The 18456-nt window shown below is 43.5% G+C and overlaps 1 protein-coding gene across 12 annotated transcripts in view; it reads left to right on the plus strand.

Annotated features, from left to right (window-relative positions):
• The window catches only part of KIAA1671 (KIAA1671 ortholog), a 65119-nt gene that overhangs the window by 17855 nt on the left and 28808 nt on the right, over window positions 1-18456 (plus strand). For 7 of the 12 annotated variants that reach the window (XM_023937422.2, XM_023937424.2, XM_023937421.2 and 4 more), the window contains 5 exons: window positions 2744-2870; window positions 3139-4777; window positions 5280-5373; window positions 6750-9953; window positions 10724-10846. In XM_023937422.2, coding sequence (XP_023793190.2) covers window positions 3192-4777; window positions 5280-5373; window positions 6750-9953; window positions 10724-10846 — 5007 coding nt within the window. In that variant the 5' untranslated portion in view covers window positions 2744-2870; window positions 3139-3191. Of the gene's footprint in view, window positions 1-2743; window positions 2871-3138; window positions 4778-5279; window positions 5374-6749; window positions 9954-10723; window positions 10847-14582; window positions 15010-17067; window positions 17532-18456 lie in introns of those variants that run through there. The other 5 variants (XM_086856547.1, XM_023937428.2, XM_086856546.1 and 2 more) reach the window with 3 other exon arrangements.

Here is an 18456-nt window from a genome sequence, read left to right on the forward strand (position 1 = left end):
AATAACCCTGTGAAGTGAATAATCCATTTTGATTTCTTACGAGCAACGCTGGCAATCTTTGTAATGATAGATCTTTAATTAAAAATGCAGGCAGCACCTGAGGACATTAAGATTTGAAGGGGCCTGGAACGGTGTTTGTGCATCTCTGTGACGCCCTGTGGTGGCTCAGCTTGGCCCAGGGAAAAAAAGTCGCAGGTGTTTGGAAGCTGAGGAGGAGGAGCAGCAGGGAAGAGCCAGGCCTTCATGTGCCAGCCTTTTCTGATGAAAACAGGAGGGATTTCAAGAGACACTTCAGTGCCATTTATAATTGCATTTGTTTGCAGAATGTGCCTGCCACAGCTGAGGGGAGTCTGGGCACTGCTTGGGAGGCATGAGAGAAACAGTGGCCAGAAATGGGGTCAGGGTGGCCAGAAATGGGGTCAGGGTGGCCAGAAATGGGGACTGGGTGGCCAGAAATGGGGACTGGGTGGCCAGAAATGGGGACTGGGTGGCCAGAAATGGGGACAGGGTGGCCAGAAATGGGGACAGGGTGGCTTTGAGGCTCTCTGCCACATGGGATGGGGACATGCAGGGGCAGCACAGGCAGCTCGGCTGACTGTCCCTGGGCAGAGGAGGTCAGGGAAGGAATAACATGATGTAGCTGATGGTGAGGGATTTACAACTGTAGTAGTACGATTACAGTAGTATTACTAAATATTAATAGCATCTGAAATCCTCCTGCAGTTCAATTTACAGTCGATTTTTATAAATTGCCCCAAATTTTGGATGTTGACAACTGGACTGAAGATATTTTGTTAAGAAACAGGTTTATCTAAACCAAGATATGTGTTTCAAAACTGAGACACAGTGTCTAGTGTATATTACACTTGGCATTGATAACAAGATTTCTCTTCATCAAGAATACTTGTATCAAGGAGCTTTATCATTTTCAAAGTTGGGTGATTATTTTTTTCTCCTAAATATTTTGTTCTTTTTCAAATACTTGTCTGTTTGGAGCCACTTATCTGTTGTAGGGCAGCTGAATTTAGAACACAAAAACTGACTTGGTAGTTTTTGTAGGGGAAAACGGGGTCCTGTAAAGCTGGAGTGTAATGAAAGTAAGGAAGGTGTAAATTTAGTGTTAGGAATATTGGCTGGAGAAGCAAATTGTGTTCTGTTACCAGGGATTAGGTCCCACATTGTGAATTCACTGCCCTGCGTTCCATTGAGGATCAAGTTTTAGTCCATTTAAGAAGCTCTGTGCCCCCTTCCTCTCTTCCAGAGAAACAGCAGCTACAGAATGATAGGAGAGAATTTATTCTCAGCTACTGCAAGACCGATGCTGTTTTCACAGCTGAATTTTTCCCTTTGCAATGTTGCCTGTGAGCATCAGCCTCATTCCAGCAAGTTTCCTTTTAGAGCACCTCCCAAACCTTTGCATCCTTGGAATGTGAGAGCATTTTAATCGGATTTTGATGGTGTTTCTTAGAGGAGGAGTGGGAGAGGGAGGAAGATTTCATGGAGATCTGTGTGATGATGGTGGAAGGGGCAGATTGATGTGGATAAGCTGATTGGGTTAGTGGCTATTTTGGAAAGAGGAGGTCGTGGACTTGGGAGGGGGGGAGTGGCATCAGGGATAAGTGGTTGAGACAGAACTCCAAGTGGATTGGAAGATGAAAGGGAACAGACAAGGTGAGTGGAGTTCATTCTCCTGCCTGAGAGAGGGAGCACAAGCGGGGACAAAAATAAATCCCTGCAATTTCGGTGCCAGTGTGGGCTAAGTCTGGTCAAGGGAAGCTGAAGGTGAAATAACCACTTCTCCAGACTGCAGACTCAGGAAGGCAAGATCCTGGTTGGTTTTTTTTTTAATAATCACAAGCAGGAAGCTCCATATTCCACAGAATCTACAAATAAGTTTATTTGCATGGTAAATTCACACCAATATAGGGTCCAGTGAGAGGAGTTCAAAAATTGCCCCTTCAAAGGCTGCCCAAAAGAGAAAAGAGGGTGGCAACACAAATTTGGGCCTCTGGTTATGAAGTACAGTGTGAGTTTTCTAGAAGTGAAGAGCTTTTAGAATGACAGCTTTTGGAGGAAAAAATAATCTAACCTTACATAGCTGCCTGCATCTGCTACGAGTTTAAATATACTTCTGTTAGGAAAAATTCAGGTTACTTCTTGTAGCTGAAATTCTAATTACTTCTGGTTTTCCCACTTCTCTGCAGTAAGAATATAATTAAAGCCAAAGCTCTTCTCCTACCTTTGCTAGCAGATACAAAACTGCTTTGTCATGGTAAAAGTCCCATTTTGATGGAAAATCAGCCGTTACAGGTCAGCTGCTCAGGTAGCACTTCACAGACTGCTGCCCCAGAAAAGAGCTTTACAATAGAAAGTAAATTACAGTAATTGAGATTACAGTAATGCAGAGCTCTGTGTTTAACCAGTGATTGGCAGCACTTGAATACGCAAACAGTCTTACCTAAATGTGGTTTTAACTGTTCAGATTTGGTGTGTCTGTTGTGCAGTCCAAGTTATTCCCCCTTCACCTTTCAGTTACACCTTTAAGTGGTAATTTCTTGTTGATTCTTTAATGGCTGTTTGAAAAATAAACATTCTTCTGCTTTTTACAGTTACATGAGGTCACTTTTGCTTGGAAACCTGCTTTTTCTCCTTTGAATGCTCTGAATTTTTGTCTCACCTGGCATTGCCTGTGTAGGTCTGGGTATGTGCCACACCTGAGTCAGAATATTTTGTTTATTTGCAGGTGAGGTCTGGGCAGTGTCTCTATAGTGATCACATTCCCTGTCCTTAAATGTGCCCTTGGTGACCAAGCTCTTGTCGCTATGAGGAAGGATTCAGGCCCTATGGATTGGTTGCAACAGCAAATTATGGTAAGTGGGAGCTTGGAAATTTGTAGGATATGTTTATTTCCATTGTATTTAGTTATTGGACCAAGTCAGTAAATAATGGTGTTTCTTGTTGTTTTTTAGAGAGGGAACACTATGTCTTTCATAGTGCTATAAACTCTGGGATCAGCATATCTGAAAGGCACCTTAATCTGAGTTTGCTTCCTTGTGAATTTATGTGAGAATGATGTTATTTGATGTTCATGCTGACTCTACATCAATACTTGCATTTTTATCTTTTTTTTTTTTTCAGATTCTTTTTCCTTGCTGGAGCTTTTCAGTTCTGTTGAATGTGTAATTCCAGCTATGGCAACAAGAGTGGAAATTAATTCTACTTTGGCGTCTTTGACGGCTGTCCCTGACCTAGCAGAGCTCAGGGCTGAGGAGAAGGCACAGCGTGTGTATGTCAGTGTGCTTTCAGATGCCAGCAACAAGGCAAAGGAAGCCTCAGCATCACTGACTCTTGAAGAGAACAAGAAATTTGGGAATTCCTTGAGATCTGCAACGATGCCCTCGCTGGGATCAAGGCCGAGACTTTTCCCAAAGCCTTTTTGTAAAGAGAAATCCTCAGATACTTTTGCAAACGTCAAACCGCCTGTCCCAGCATTCAGATCCAGCAGCATGGTGAGAAAGTCCACCGAGGAAACATCCTCTGTGAAGGTGTTGGGTGGGAATGTCCCTCCCTTAGTGGATCAGAAAGCCATTGACACAGAAAATCAGGCTGACAGCGACATGGTGACAAATGTGACTTTCTACACAGGGCCCAGTGCCAACACGGTCATTCTGTTTGAGCCAGCGGGCCCCGAGCAGGCCAAGGTCAGCCTGGCCCAGGAGAAAAGGGCTCAGGAGCGCAGGGGATTTACTGCTCTGCAAACCAAGGACCTCCAGGGCTCTGTGAAACCAGCAGAGACACCCAGGAATCCTGATGGGTCTCTCCACAGGCAGATGTCGTTTTCCTCCAGTCTCAGACCGGACTCCTGGAACTCCCTCAAAACCGGTGAAAAGAAAGATGCTCGTGAAGTTCATCCAGGGGAGAAAAACAGTAATGATGTAAATAATCTCAGCAATAAAGTTGATTTCTCTGTTGATGTCCAGCAAAGGGCAAAGCATAGACCAGTGTCTGCTATTTTTCTGGAGTCATTACGAGATCAAAAGCATCACGCTGTGGAGGCTTCTGAGGAAAAATCTCCTACAGAGAAATCTGGGGTGAGGAAACCAAGGCCTTTGTCCATGGACCTGACAGCTAAGTTTGAACATAAAGATCTTTCTTCTTGCAAGAAGGCTGGTTCATCCCACGAAAGCAAGGAGAATGTATCCACAATTGCTTTTACTGATGTGAGTAGTCATGATCAGTCTGAAACGGGGCCAAAACATGAAGAAACTGAATTTAATAAAAGCAGTTCTTCTAAAACAAACCTGAAATGCAGTAGTCAGGACATTGGGATCTTAAATAATGGGAAATACACCTGGGAAACGAAACTTAAATCTAAAAGTGAACAAATTGAGGCAAAACCAGAAATAATTATTAACTTGCATGGTCCTGAAAGAAGCCCTGAAACAACCAGTGAAAGCAGAACTAATAAAGGAGGGAAAAGACCAGATCAGAAGGAAACGTACATGTTCCTGGGCAGTGAAAATCCTGCAGCCTCCTCAGAAAAAGAGAACAATATCTTAAGAGGTAGCGTTAAAAAACACATTAGCTTATTTACTTCAGAAAATCCCAGTGCCACAGCAGATACAGAGCTTCACCCAGCAGCTGCTGAGAAGGAAAGCAGGTGTGTGACCATCCAGCAGAGGATCAAGGAGCTGACAACAGAAAATCCTGACGTTAAGGGAGGAAATCTGCGCCGGTCACTGCAGTCGCGGCCACTCTCTGCAGACTTAACCAAGATGTAGGTTACAGAGAAATTCTGTCTAATCCTCTTGGCTTCATGTTGTTCAGCAGATCTTGCTCTCAGTCCAGTAAAAAAAGCTTGATCATTTTGTTTCCACTTAATGTGATTTTTATTTTTTTTTACTATTATTCTTAAGCGTCTTTCCTGCCTTTTTTTAATCCAAAAAGGAGAAAACTAAATATATTCTGGAAAAAATAATAAAGCTGTCAATATTGTGACCTTTGCACGTAAATGTAACTGTCAGTGAGAGATATTATAGCTTGTTGTGCACCTCTAAATTTTCTATTATCAAATAAGATGCATAATTAACATTTTTTTTGAAATTTGGAAACCTAGATACAATTTAACCCCAAATACAGCCATTTACTATGAAATAGTGATGTTTCTCCTTCAGGAAATGTAATTTGATGGATAATTTCTACCAGCCTGCTTTGGTAGGAAGTGACTCTGCTCACTGACCAGCTGGACTAAAGAAGTAACACCAGTCCTTTCGTTTTAGGTTTTCAAGTCCAACCTCAGGTGGTGAAGCAAAGCCTGAGAAACCTGGGGAGGCTGGAGCTGACTCGATCCACGACCTGCAGGAAAATCCAAAAGTAAGGAAGTGGTGGGCTCCAGCTGGCTCTGCAAGGAGAAGGTCCTGTTGTGTGTAGCTTTATCAATCAGTGACATTTAAATGGGTGTGGAGAATATCAGGGCTGCCACAATCCCTGTGGATTTACTGGTGTGAGTTTGTCTTTAGGATGTGAAGAGAAATGTTCAGGAGTGTTGTGTCTGCTGAGTTTGTCAAGCTTGGTGTACATGCTGTTCAGGGTAGGAGTGGTAGAGAGGGAAGAATATTTTGTGTAAAGTTTTTAAGGGATTTCTGGTGCATGAAACCCCAGTGAATTGCCTCTGACTGTGGTGGGTTTGTGCAGTGATTATTCTTTATTTTCTCCAAGCAGAGAATTAGGATTGTGCTTTCCTGCAACCACGTCCCAGCTCCTGGTAAATCCCAGCCTGGACCTTGTCAGTCTCCTCAGCAACATTTACCTGGGCAGTTTAGACAACAAAGTGTTCCAGGGAAAATGATGATTTGCTGTGGAAGCTTTGGGCTCTCTCTGTTTCTAAGCAACACTTCAGTGTTGCAAAACAGAACTTCTCTGGTGACAGTTCTTAGTAGAGGAGATTTAATGTAGTTTAAGGGTGTTTGTAGTGAGTTCTCGTGGCTTTTTTCCTGTCCAAGATAGGAATATGTGGTAAGGAAAAGCTACAGGTGCAAAGTTTCTGTAGTTCAGTGTTATTTTCAAGGAGAGAAATTTGTTTAAAAAAACAAACACCTTTCATTAATGGAAGTGCTGTTTTCAGAATCTGACAATAAAGTAGGATTAAAGAAATTCTTTGAAGAATAAAGCTCAGACTTACAAATCTTTATTTATAAATACCTTTAGTGTTAATTTCCTGATGTTCTTTAGCTTTTTAAAAGACAATCTTAAGTCAACTCTGAGTTTTAAATTTTAAAACTTGCATAAAAGATTGAATTCCAGTAAGACCCCTAGTATTCTTTGATTGCCTTTATTATTTGCATGTTGTGCTTGTTCAGCAAGTGCTATTAAAAATACCTTCTTTTAGAATGCTGCCTGTATTTTGTGTGAGTAGATAATAGTGAAGCATTAGTAATAAATATTAATTTCCATCTTTCCTTTTTTCCTTTGGCTCAGCTTAACATTTGTCATAGCTGAGCAGCTCCAGCTGTGATATTTACTCATATCATGTTCCTTGCAGTTTGACCATGTAACTGATTATTAGGGAGATATTTCTGTTAAAATCAAGATTCAGGAGCTGGAACTACACATTCCCTTAGGGTTGCCTTGGTCTCAGTGGAGTTTGTGTACAGGATCTGTTGTACAAAGTAGGTGCAAGTAAGTTTTAAATAAACTTTATTACACATTTTTTTAAATAAACTCAGATAACTTGGATTTTGTTGTTTCAGGGCAAGGAGCTGAAGCTCTCCCATGGCACAGATTTCAACGAGGCATTTTCTCCTGGGAAGTCTTGGAAATCCCGGCAGGTTTTAAAGATAACCAATAAACCTGATCAGCTGGAGAGGAAAGGAAGCTTCCTGGGAGATGGTCAGCATTTCTCACAGCAGAGTGAGAGTTCTGTCTCATTCACAAGCAACTTTGAAAAGAAATTAAACCCAGCACTTCTGGAAAAGCCCTTCATTAAAACTGTCCGTGCCACCCTGTTTGAGCACAATGTTCAGAAGCACAGTGTTGTTGCTGAGCATTCTGGGGCTGATCCTGCAGCAAAAAGGAACCAGGAGCCTGAGGCAAAGCAGGACCTGGTGGTTTTGGGGCACAGCAGACGCTCATGGATGGGAGAAGGGGAGGAAACCACTACTGCAAAGGAGCATCACAAGCAGACTGATCCATCAAAACATCCAGCACATGTAGAGAAAAGTCCAAAACCAGCTTGTTCAAGTGAAGACAAGAAAATGAATGTGGGAATTGTCTTAGAAAAATCTTTGGTTGAGAAAAGTGAAAAACCCGCTCCCAAAAATACAGAAAATTCTCAAATTTACCAAAGAATAGAGCCCAGGTATGAAATCTTTCAGACATGTGGTGAGAGGGCTCTTAGTGAAGCAATCACAATGGCTCCTGAGAAAAAGGCCATGACACTCAGAGCTAGAAAATCATCAGTGAAAGAGAATAAAACTGATGAGGATGTTGTACCCACAGGGCAGCCGGTTAAGGCAAGTAGTCACACTCTTTACTTGAAAGAAGATAATGTTGTTACTTCAGAAGCCAGAGAGGCAAAAGTTCTCACAAGCAAGGCTGTGTTGAGAGAACCTGCTGGTTTTGTCTCCAGTGAATGCACTTTACCTGAAGAGAAAAGAGACTCTGATAAAACCCATCCTGAGCCACTGTTCATAGCTGAGAAAACACCTTATTCCACAAACAAAAGTAAAGGTTTGGGAATGAGTGAAAAAGCCAACAAGCTCCATGATGAAATTAAGGGTGAAAAGGGTGAAGTCTCTTCTGTAGATAAGTCAGAGAGGATTAATGTTGTGAAATGCTCTTTGGAGAAAAGGAGTTTCAGGGCAGGTGGGACAGACATCCATGAATTCCGGACCAACTTGGATCGTGAAGTGATTTCCACGAGTGTCAATAAACACGGGGCTCAGGCTTCGGTGCTTACAAGTGGGCAATACTTTAAATCTTCTAGTAGCCACCCACCTGATACAAAAGGACTGAATGTTACTAAAGAGGAATCTGGAGTCTCTGGGTTGAGGAGAAGTCTGGACTTAAATTGTAAAGAGCGAGACTTCAGCTTGGCTTGTACAGCTCCTGAAAACAGTGAGAAACTCCGAGGAGCAGATCCAGAAGAGAAAGTCAGGAGAAGCAAAAGCAGTGTTTCTGACTTGAAGATTTCTGAAAGGTGGAGGAGAAGGACCTTGCCTCAGGAGTCACTCAAGGTGGAAGAAGTTGTGTGGCTCACTCCCGAAAATATCAAGAAGCTGAGCCGGACCGATTCATTGCAATTGAATGAGAATTCACTTAAAAAGAGAAGCAAAAAAATTAAAGATGGGGTAGAAGGGAGTGAGGCAAACCAAGCTGTTCTTGGCAGTCCTGATGATTACATGAAACATCAGAGTTCTGTCTTTGAGCCAAAAGCAACTTATTTTGCAGTGACTTATCAGGTTCCTGGTATCAAAAAAGAGAAAAGCTTTGTTGGTGCTCCCAGTGCAAGTGAAATTAATACAATTTCTGGTTCAAGCGAGGGAGCAGCAATTAATCTGGACCCTGTTTTTCCTGGAAGGTCCAAACCTTTATTGCAGCAACCAAATAAAAATGTGACAAGTTCAACTTGTAGAGAAGACTCATGGGAAGTGCATGTTAGCAAGGATTGGGTCAAAGAAGATGAAAAAGATGCCGTTTTCTCCAAAAGTGTTGCATTTGGTAATTTTCCTCTGTCTAAGAAAGATAACCAACAGCATCACGAAAAAGGTCTGGATCATTGTAAAGAGAAAATTATAGATGTTGATGCTTTCCTGTTAAAACATGATCTGGAAAATACAGCTCAAGCTGATCTCAAGAGTGGCAGAAAGAAAGTCTCCTCTTACCATGAACCCCGGTCCCCACCGCGTTCCGCGCAGGTGCGTAAGGACAGCGAGCTGGGCCCCCAGAAAAGGAGTGACAATAATTCTGATTTGCCTGGAAGGAAGGCTGAGGATGGGTACAGGTCCCAAATTCTCGATATTGATGCGCTTATGGCAGAATATAAAGAAGAATCAGCAAAGGCCGGTAAAGTTCAAGAGAAGGTCTTTGAAGATCTTGGCTCACTGAGTAGGGAGAAATCAAAGAACAGAAGAAATGTGTCGGATAGAATGACTCTTACCTACAGCTGGAATGAGTGGAAGAGTGGATCAGACCACTATTCAGTTAATAACAAGCCCAGTGAACGTGCAGAAGAGCAGCCCAGGCCTGAGAAGCTAATCCTAAATGAAAAGAGCAAAGACAAACTGGAATTACGGAGCCCTGAATTTGATAAGCAGAAGTCCAAAGACAGAAAGGTCAGCCCTCCTTACTGGGGAAACCCCAGCAGCATTTTTCCAGAGAAGTTTGTAAATTCACCTGTGGAATTTGCTAGGAAGAAAACTTTCATTGTTGATGAGGATGAGGAAGTGAACTTGACCTCTAGAAATCAGGGTGCAAAATTTGTAATTGAAAAGGTACAGCCCATCAGTGTAGTGAGTGCAGAGCAGAGGCTGGAAGTCAATCAGGCCTCCAGGTTGTCCCTAAAGGCTGATGGTGGGCCCTTGCAGAAGAAGTTGGTGACAAAAGAACAGTTCCTGGAGGTGTCTCCAGAGAGTGACTGGAGCAAAAACATAGTGAGGAGCTCCACGCTGAGAAGCAAAGACAGCGCAAATAAAATGTGGGAGGGCGACTCTTTCAGAAGCAAGGCTGATTGGAAGAGTTGCATGTCTGGGTTTGGGACCGTCCCCGCGGATCTCAGGCGATCCTACTCGGAAAAATGCCGCCAAGGAAGGGACAGCCTGCCCCTCATGCAGGAGGTGAGGGCAAGGAAGGACCTGCATCGATCTAGGCCAAGCTTCCCCTTGGAAAGTGTGGATAACTCGTGGAAACACAAGGTGTCGGCTCAGTCAGAACCATTCTTCCATGAAGATAAAAAGGTATTTTCAAATGGTAGCCAAGTGTTTCATGTAACTGTACTGAACTTTTTTTTGTTAAGGATTTTATTGTGTCCTTGGGGCACTTTTCAGCACTCCACAGCAAGGCAGCAGATCCATACTTTTCACTGGAGTTCATTTCATTTTGGGTTCTCTTGAGCAATGACTGTTGCACTAGATGACCTCATTTTTGCTTCAAGTCTAGAAATACTTATTGATGTTTCTGTGGAGAGCTTGAAGAAGCTTTAAAAAGTGTGCTTATTATTTTTGTAATGCTGTAAACTTGGGAAGTTGAATTGTTAACTCTGCAATTTTAGATTTACTTGGAAAGAAGTAATTAGGGTTTATTTTACAAGGTGTCAGCAGTGATCTTTTTGGACCTCTCTTGTTTTTTGTCTGAAGGAAGCAAAAGGTTCTTTTTATTTTTACTGGGTGAATGGCCTTTATTTTTGTCTGTGAAACTCCACTGCTTTCCTGACTTTGGTGAGAGGCAAGAGATTCACTTCACACAGTGACACGTGAATGAAATCCAGAGATTGGATTTGATTGGAAAAGACCTTAATGGTCCTATAATTCTGTGATTAAAGTGTAGGATGTTCATGGCTATCGTGTGTTTTTCCATTTTGTGTTTTCAGTTTTGAGTTTCCTCTGGTGGGTTTTTTTTTCCAGAAGGCATTTTTATATATGTGTATGTATGTATATATGTATATATATAAAATATGTATATATGCATGTGCATGTATATTTAATTACATTATAACTGTATTTTTCAGGCTCCCAGGAAAGAGTGGAGCAAGCAGAGCTCAGACAAAACAGAGGGAACAGACTTTTCCTCAGTGTCTACACAGAGGAGCCACCACAGTTTCTACAAGGAGAGAAGAGCAGATTTTGGGATGGTACGTGACCCAGGAGGAGGGGTTTGGGGTGGGATCAGGGAGCTGCAGCTCTGTTTTCCTCTTTGCAAAGGGCTGTGGTAGAAGGATGTGTCTGCCAAGCAGGAAAGCGTTTGCTGGGGGGTTGAACTGGCAAGGTTGCCTCTCCCTGGGATCCCACCCCACCGTTCCCTGCCAAAGCTTCCAACACGAAGTCTCAGCCTTGCAGCTTGTTCAGTTTGCTTTCTGAGTGAAGAATTTTCGTCCTGAACTCAAGATGGCTCTAGAGCATTATGGTATTTGTTGTTTTCTCCGCTTGTGCAGACAAATAGAGCTGTCCCAGCCTGAGAAATGATGGGTTTAATTTTCTTTCTGTCGGCAACACACAGAGGAGTGTTTCTGTGAGGGATCACAGCTGGGTGGTTTTGGGTGGTTTGATTTGTCTCTAACATACAAACTGTTGGGGTGAATTCCTGCTTGAAGTTGTTGGGTGGTGTTCTCCTCAGTTGCAGAAGGATGACCTGACTTTAGCCCTCTGAGAAATTTTATGTTGTGAAATAGCATCCAGCTGTTGTTCTGAAATAGAAAACAAAGGTCTGGATGTTCCAAAAGATGTACAATAAATGAAATAATCAAAATTTTCTGAGGAAAGTAAAGGATCTGGAAGGACTCATGGCCCTTTTTCTTTCCCATTCTTAGCATGGTTCATCTTAGGGGATTTGGGTTATTGACAGAATAGGCATTTATCCAACCCCTAAAAGTAATGTACCATCAGCTTATGGTGCAAATATATAAAGGTGGTGCTGGCCAGGTAGGAAATGTGGACAGAAGGGCTGTTGGAAATAGTGCTGGGATAACTGAACTGTTCAGGTGCTGTACTCAGGTAAATACAGCTGTTGTTCTCCAACTTCCTCGTTGATTGGGAGGTTACACCTTCAGCTTCACCAAGTGTAGCCTGAGACAGGAAGGGAAGGTGGGGAAGGGAGACTCAGCTCTCTGAAAAGAGAGAACTCAGCTGTGTGGAATTCAGTAGGATTGGAGTGCTTTGCTCCTTTGTGTTGCTTTGGATGGGAACACCTCGGGGTGTGTTTGTTGTGCAGTGCCATGGGAGCCCAAGGGCAGCCTGGTCCTCCTGGGTGTAAAGTGTGAGTGCACAGAAGGGGCTTTGGCTTGCATTTGGGAGGGGGAAAACTCACCACACTGATGTTTTCCAAAGCCCCACGGAGGTACTGCAGAGCATTATGTAAAACCAAACCATTTCTTCTGCGCCAAGGTTGTGCCTTTGTTTTCTTTGGAGAAAAGACAGATTTTAGGTGCGGAGTCGCAGTTCCGTCAGCGCGTTCCAACACTCCCCTCTGCTGGAGACACATCCGAGCTGTGTGAGGTGGACAGACACGAGGGGTCAGGAAAGAGCCACGGGAGTCACAGTTAATTCCCTGTTTCCCTGGAATCTGAACACAGCCTGTGTTTCCCTTGGTGCATCTGTAAAGGGGGATTAGATGGAAGTGTAACATTGTGCTGCTGTTTGCTTTGAGCTGTTCCTGGTCTGTGTAGTTGGGAAGTTACTTATTTTTCCTTGTGGCTTAGTTACAAAACACCATATTCCAGTCCATATTGCTGGTCAGTGAGGGTATTGGTATTGAGACTGAGTGCTCGAAGTGACAAATCTTGCTGTAGAATAAACAATTCCTTTTGATTCACATTCACCAGTGAAGAACTGATTTTGTTACCCTTTATATTTGCCAAAAAAGTTCACAAGAATATCCATTTGTTGCATTATTCCACATCTGTGATAATAAACAACTGCTTGAATGCTTTACCAGGACAGCTGATGAGCTAGGTTCTTAGGGATAAATACCAATTCCAAATGGAAGCAAGGTGCTTCCAAAGTACTATCATTTTACCACTGGAGAAGTAATTTCTTTGTGATTATATTCCTGAGAATCTGCTTGTAATCAGGCTTTTAGAACATTACATAGGATGACTTTGAAATCAACCATTGCAAAATATAAGTGGCAATATGGGATTGGTGTTTGAAATTGCAAAGGATGATACTTTGGAGATTTAACTCATCAAGATCATGTTGTTCAGCTATTTTGAGTTTGTATTGATTAAAAAACAAGTAAGGCTTTTATTAAGATTCCAGCATCACTGCTGGACTGTCATCATCTATGGTTTAACTGTGGCTGGTACTTCCCTCTCTTTTAGCCCTGCTGCAGGACAAAGTTGGTATAAAAATGAGGTTTTGTGCTTTGAACAGCGAGGAGTTTCTCTTACTGACTCAACTGCAAATCTCTGCAGTCTGCAGCAGGCTCAGGGCCTTGGGCTCTTGTAGGGATCTTTTCTTCAGACCTGGAATTCAGGTGGAGGGACAGGTGTGGGCCCTGAGCAATCAAACCCTCTCTGGGCTGGTACCTGTGGTTGGATGTGGGGCTGTTCCCACTCATTGCCTGCAAATCCAGGGGCAACCACGGAGCTCAGGAGGTGTTTCCATAAATTGTGTGATGCCATCAGAGCTGACGTTGGGTCACAAGCCTGGATTCCTGATTGAGTCATCCAGACTGATAAGAGTTTTGGGAATTAAAACCTGAGGAATGAGTGCTGGGACTCATCCTCCAAATAAAGGAGCTGTGGGTGTGCTGTGGGGCTGGAGGATATGCACCTTCAGCTTTAGTGCAGCTCTGGGTTCTAACCCAAACTGCTGCTTTGGGGAGTTAGAACAGAGCACTGCTACTAGAACTGATGTAGGCAGGAATTATTTTGAAGCCTCTCAACGTATTATTTATTTATTTTATTTTAAACTCTGGGGATTTTTTTGTCATTTAGGGAGGAAAATCTCTCTAATGGTCTCAACAGAAAGATGCATTTATATGAGACTGTGATGTGTGGGTGGAGAAGGGTTTGTTGAAGAAAATCATGAGTTGACTCTTAAAATATCTTGGAAATGAAGTGCAAGGGAGAGAAGATAAATATTTTATAAACATGTGCAGATGAATTTATGGTTTAGCTTGTCACAGTTCACCAGTTGTTTTCAGTTCTGCCCATGACAGGTCTGTCTCCTGCCCACTGAAAACCACACCTTCTCTTTTTCTGGACCATGGAAAGCCTCTGATACTGGAGCTTTGTTCCTTCTGAAACCCATCTTGAGTGGTTCTGTTACCCCAAAAATTGATTCAACCTGGAATAAAATCAAAATACTTTGTCAACTCTACAGGAATTCATAGGTGATGATTAGAATAGTGGGGGGTAGTTTCCTTGCAGTACCAAAATTTCAAGGAGAGGAGGCTGCAGCATCCTGGGAGCTGATTTTTGTCACCTCAACCTTGTCCCTTCCTGGGAAGGGTGAGAGCTGGAGCAGTGCTGGGAGAGGACAGGCTGTAAGAGCCCTCCCTGGACAGGCTCCTGTCACTTATCTTTCCTTTTCCTGTCAAAAAAAAGGGATGTAAGTAAAAAAAGCAGCGTTACAATTCCCATTTTTGCTCTTCACAAACCACCCACTGCTGATGTCCAACAACTCCACCATTCTCTATTTTAGACCCAGCCCGAGGAGGACGACCCGGGGGTGGGTAAAGCTCTGCCTGGGCTTTTTTCCTTTTTTGGCAGTTTTCATTCCCTGGGAACATTCCAGGGTTGTATAAAAAGTCACTTGGTTGTATCTATTTCTCCTCGTTCACAGAAGACATTTTTATATTCAAAGAACATAAAAACAGCAGTTCCTCTTGTTACATGTGTGGGTTTTTGTCTTTCCTGTACATCACCCAAAACAAGGTCAGCGAGCGACCCCGCCAGTGTTCACAGCATTTCATAACTGAGGGATTTTAGAGCTTTCCTTTCCTTCTGGAGGGCCTTGACTGCAAAACCCAAAGTCCTGTCAGTAATTCCAGCCTTGACCCACTCCAGATTAGAGTTGGGAGTTCTCAGTGGGTTCTCAGGAACAAGTGGTTTGGTCACGTGCTGCCGGTAGCTCAGCGGCTGCTCCTGAGGAGCCCCAGCTCTGACGTGGGGCCAGACACACTCGGTACATTATTCATGCTGCTTTTAATTGCTCCACTCTGCTTTTAACTGGAGTGGAGGCGGGGAGAGCCGGGAGCTGCCTGCAACAGGGATGGGTTGGCGTTAACTCGGAGCTGTGGAAAATGGAGTATTATTACTGTCCACGTCTGCTGAAGTTCCTGCAGTATCTGTGGGTAAGTGTGTGCTGGAATGTCAGTGTGCTCCCAGAGCTGTTTCCACTCTTTCCACTCTTTCCAGAAATCCTGGGAGTGTTCATACGTGCTGAAGGCTTTCCTCAGCAGTTCCTTTTTGAGTAGTAACGTGAAACTCGGGATTTATTTTGGGTGAGAAAGGCTGTTTTATATCTAATACCTTAAACTGTAGACTACCCAAATGTGCCTTGGAAAACCCTTTTAGGAATCAACACTTCTTCCTTGTTTATGAAGAACCATGGGAGCTGTGGTTTAGTTTAGTGTGTGTTAGGAATATTCTTCTCTCTTTGTGTAAAAGCTTTCTCTGGCTCTGGAGCCACTGCTCTGCTGCTGGTACAGCCACTGCCTGCTATTCCAGGAAAACAGCTGTGCTCCTGCCTTTAGGAGTGTGTCATTTTACAGTTCCTTACTTGTTTTTAATTTGACTCTTCATGGGTTTTGATGTCTCGGTGAGCACTTCCTCTTCCAACACTCCTCAGGGCTGTCTGTCATGAAAGGCTCTTTTTAGCAGGCTCTGTGCTGCCCTGCCAGCTTTGCTCGGGGACTGCTGTGTGTCTGAAACTTTCACATTTATAAAACATGCATTTGAGCTGAAAAGCCTTTCTGAATAAATACTGTATTGCTTTGAACTAATTACTTAATGTTCTAATTTCTCCTGGACTCCTCAAAGATCAGTTTTGATTTGCTTGTTGTAGTTTGCATTGATCTTCATTTTTTCAGCTGTCAGTTCAGAGTGTAATCAGCACCCACACCAAACCTCTCCATGTTAGTTCTTATCTACTATGTTTTAAAAATGCAGCAGAGTTTCCTTCCCTCATTTTCAGTTTAATTTTGCAATCCTTGCCTTTATGTCCTTTGATCAGTTGTGAGGTGAGATTGCCCACTGTGCATTTCTTGCTGCTGGGAGAGAAAATTGTGCTTGAAAAACGGGATTTTATTAAAACCTTTTCCTGCTGGAGACTGTAGTAGTGTAAAATGTGGACATGCTGGTCATTAATTAATTTTTTTATTTGACCAGCTTTATTTTTAAGAGACAAGCTTCCTTTAAATTGCAAACTAAAAAATCAGTCATTAGTCTGATGAGGGGGTGGAAGTTCTTTGTGGTTTGTCAGTGTGAGATGTGTGAAAGAGCTCTCTCCCTGCTCTTGCTTGGAGATGGGATTTTCCATAAGGCCAAGGGAGAAATCCCAAACCAACTCAAGCTTTGGATCAGTCCAGAAGGTGCCTGGGATGGTGGGCTCCAGTATTGTGCACTTCTAGGCTGTAACAGAACAGAATGTTACATTTTCTGGGTGTACATTCTCTTTTAGAGACCTTGGAGCATTTCCTAGGCACTTTCATTCATGCACACTTCCTGATTTACTGCAAGAAAATATTAGAATGACAGTACTGATATTCATGATGTTAAAGAAATTTAAGAGACATGCACAATTGTGCCTTCTGTCACTTTCTGTGCTGCTGTTGCTGCTGGAGGCTACTAAGGAGATACTTATCTGTTCTCTCTACTTACAGTCAGGAGTAACCAGAGATGTTTGGGTTGGTTGTCAAGTGTTATTTAATCTGTCTTGGGAAGCTAAGATACTTTATTTATTAGGCAGATGTACCTGAAGAAGTTACAACTCTGAATTAAAAAATATTTTAAGGAAAATCTGGTTTTACATCTACTCTATGGAGTTACTGTTGGGTTGCATCTCCCCTGCTGTGTATTTGCTTTACTCCTACAGTGGTGGAGTTGTGGGACATCACTGGACCCACTCATTGCCAGCTCTCTGCTAATTCCTTGCTGATTGCTGTCCTGATCTTTGGGCAGGATGTGTCTGACTGTGACAAACAGCATTTTCTGAGCACAGCAGGGTTTGTGTGCAGTGGTGTGACCACCACACGTCCTGTGGGAGGGTGACAGCTCTGGCTTTCTGAGAAGTGTCTTTGTGTCCAGTGAAATGCTTTTTCCCACAGCTTGTATATATTTGAGTATTTTCCAGTGTGCATGGGATAATAATACATTATATATATATATGTAATCCATCACCCCTTTTCCAGCTGGTGAGGAGCTCTGCTGCAGTTGCTACAAGACATCTTTAGGTCTGGCTAGCACAGGAAGTTCTGTAGGTGCAGCTCCATGGTCCTACATCAATCCCAGGGTCAGACTGGTTGTGCCAGGTGAGCAGCCACAGCACTGGGGTTTCCTGTTCCAATGCCCTTTGTCCAAGAACCAGTTTTCCTTGGCTTCCTGGTGGACACAGCCTCTACCAGACTTCTCTGGTGGTTCTGTTCCTGCCCTTGGCCTTCTCAGTTGTCAGCAATTCTTGCTTTGGTTCACTGCTCAGTTTTTGCTTTCAAGAATGGATGTGGTGGTGGGTTTCCTGCCCATGCTGGTGCCAGTGCAGATGAGTTATTTTTTTCCCAGTCTTGCACTTGTAATTTTTCAAATAGCAAAGAAATGCTACATCCTGAAAGCACTCAAAGCAAATGGCTTGTTTTAAATAAAATGTTCCTCTGCAGCACTGCGATGGTTTAAAAACACCTCATTCTTTATTGATAGTCATGAATTGAACAATTACAAAATCAAAAGAAAATTGGGGTGTTTAAGGAAGAAGATTTAGAGTTTGTTTTGACAAGATTTTGGTTGTTTAAAAGAGTAGTTTTGATTCTTTTGTCTGGTGACTCTAAAGGAAGCGGCAGCTGGTTAATAACCACTGTCCTGACGTGTCACTGTGAGAGGAGGTGGGTTAGTGATGAGAGGAAACTGAAATCATTGGTCTGGGGCCACAGGTGATGGTCATCCTGTTCTGAGGGTGGTCATCCTGTTCTGAGGGGGTTATCCCTGTTCTGAGGGGGTTATCCCTGCTCTGAGGGGGCTATCCCTGCTCTGAGGGGGCTATCCCTGCTCTGAGGGGGCTATCCCTGCTCTGAGGGGGTTATCCCTGCTCTGAGGGGGGTTATCCCTGCTCTGAGGGGGGTTATCCCTGCTCTGAGGGGGTTATCCCTGCTCTGAGGGGGTTATCCCTGCTCTGAGGGGGTTATCCCTGCTCTGAGGGGGCTATCCCTGCTCTGAGGGGGGCTATCCCTGCTCTGAGGGGGTTATCCCTGCTCTGAGGGGGCTATCCCTGCTCTGAGGGGGTTATCCCTGCTCTGAGGGAGGGAGGGGGCTCTGTGCAGCTCTGCTGTGCCTTCCCTTTCCCTGTGCTTCTGGAAAGTTCCTGTGGACTGTGCTGCTTTTCCCTTGCAGGATTTGCTTTTGGTGATGGGGGTGTTTCTTCCAAAGAGTTAAAACCCCCTCCCACCCAGGTGTCTGCTCTCCTGGTGTCAGCAGGAGCACCTAACCTGGGTTACCTCTTGGACAACCTGGGTAGATGACGCCCTTGCACAGGAAAATCTGGAAAGGCCTTTCCCCAGTTGCCAGCTGTGCTGTAGAAGAGGAATTGAGGT

Source organism: Cyanistes caeruleus, chromosome 18 (assembly GCF_971803275.1).
Source record: "Cyanistes caeruleus chromosome 18, bCyaCae1.hap1.1, whole genome shotgun sequence".
Lineage (NCBI taxonomy): Eukaryota > Metazoa > Chordata > Aves > Passeriformes > Paridae > Cyanistes > Cyanistes caeruleus.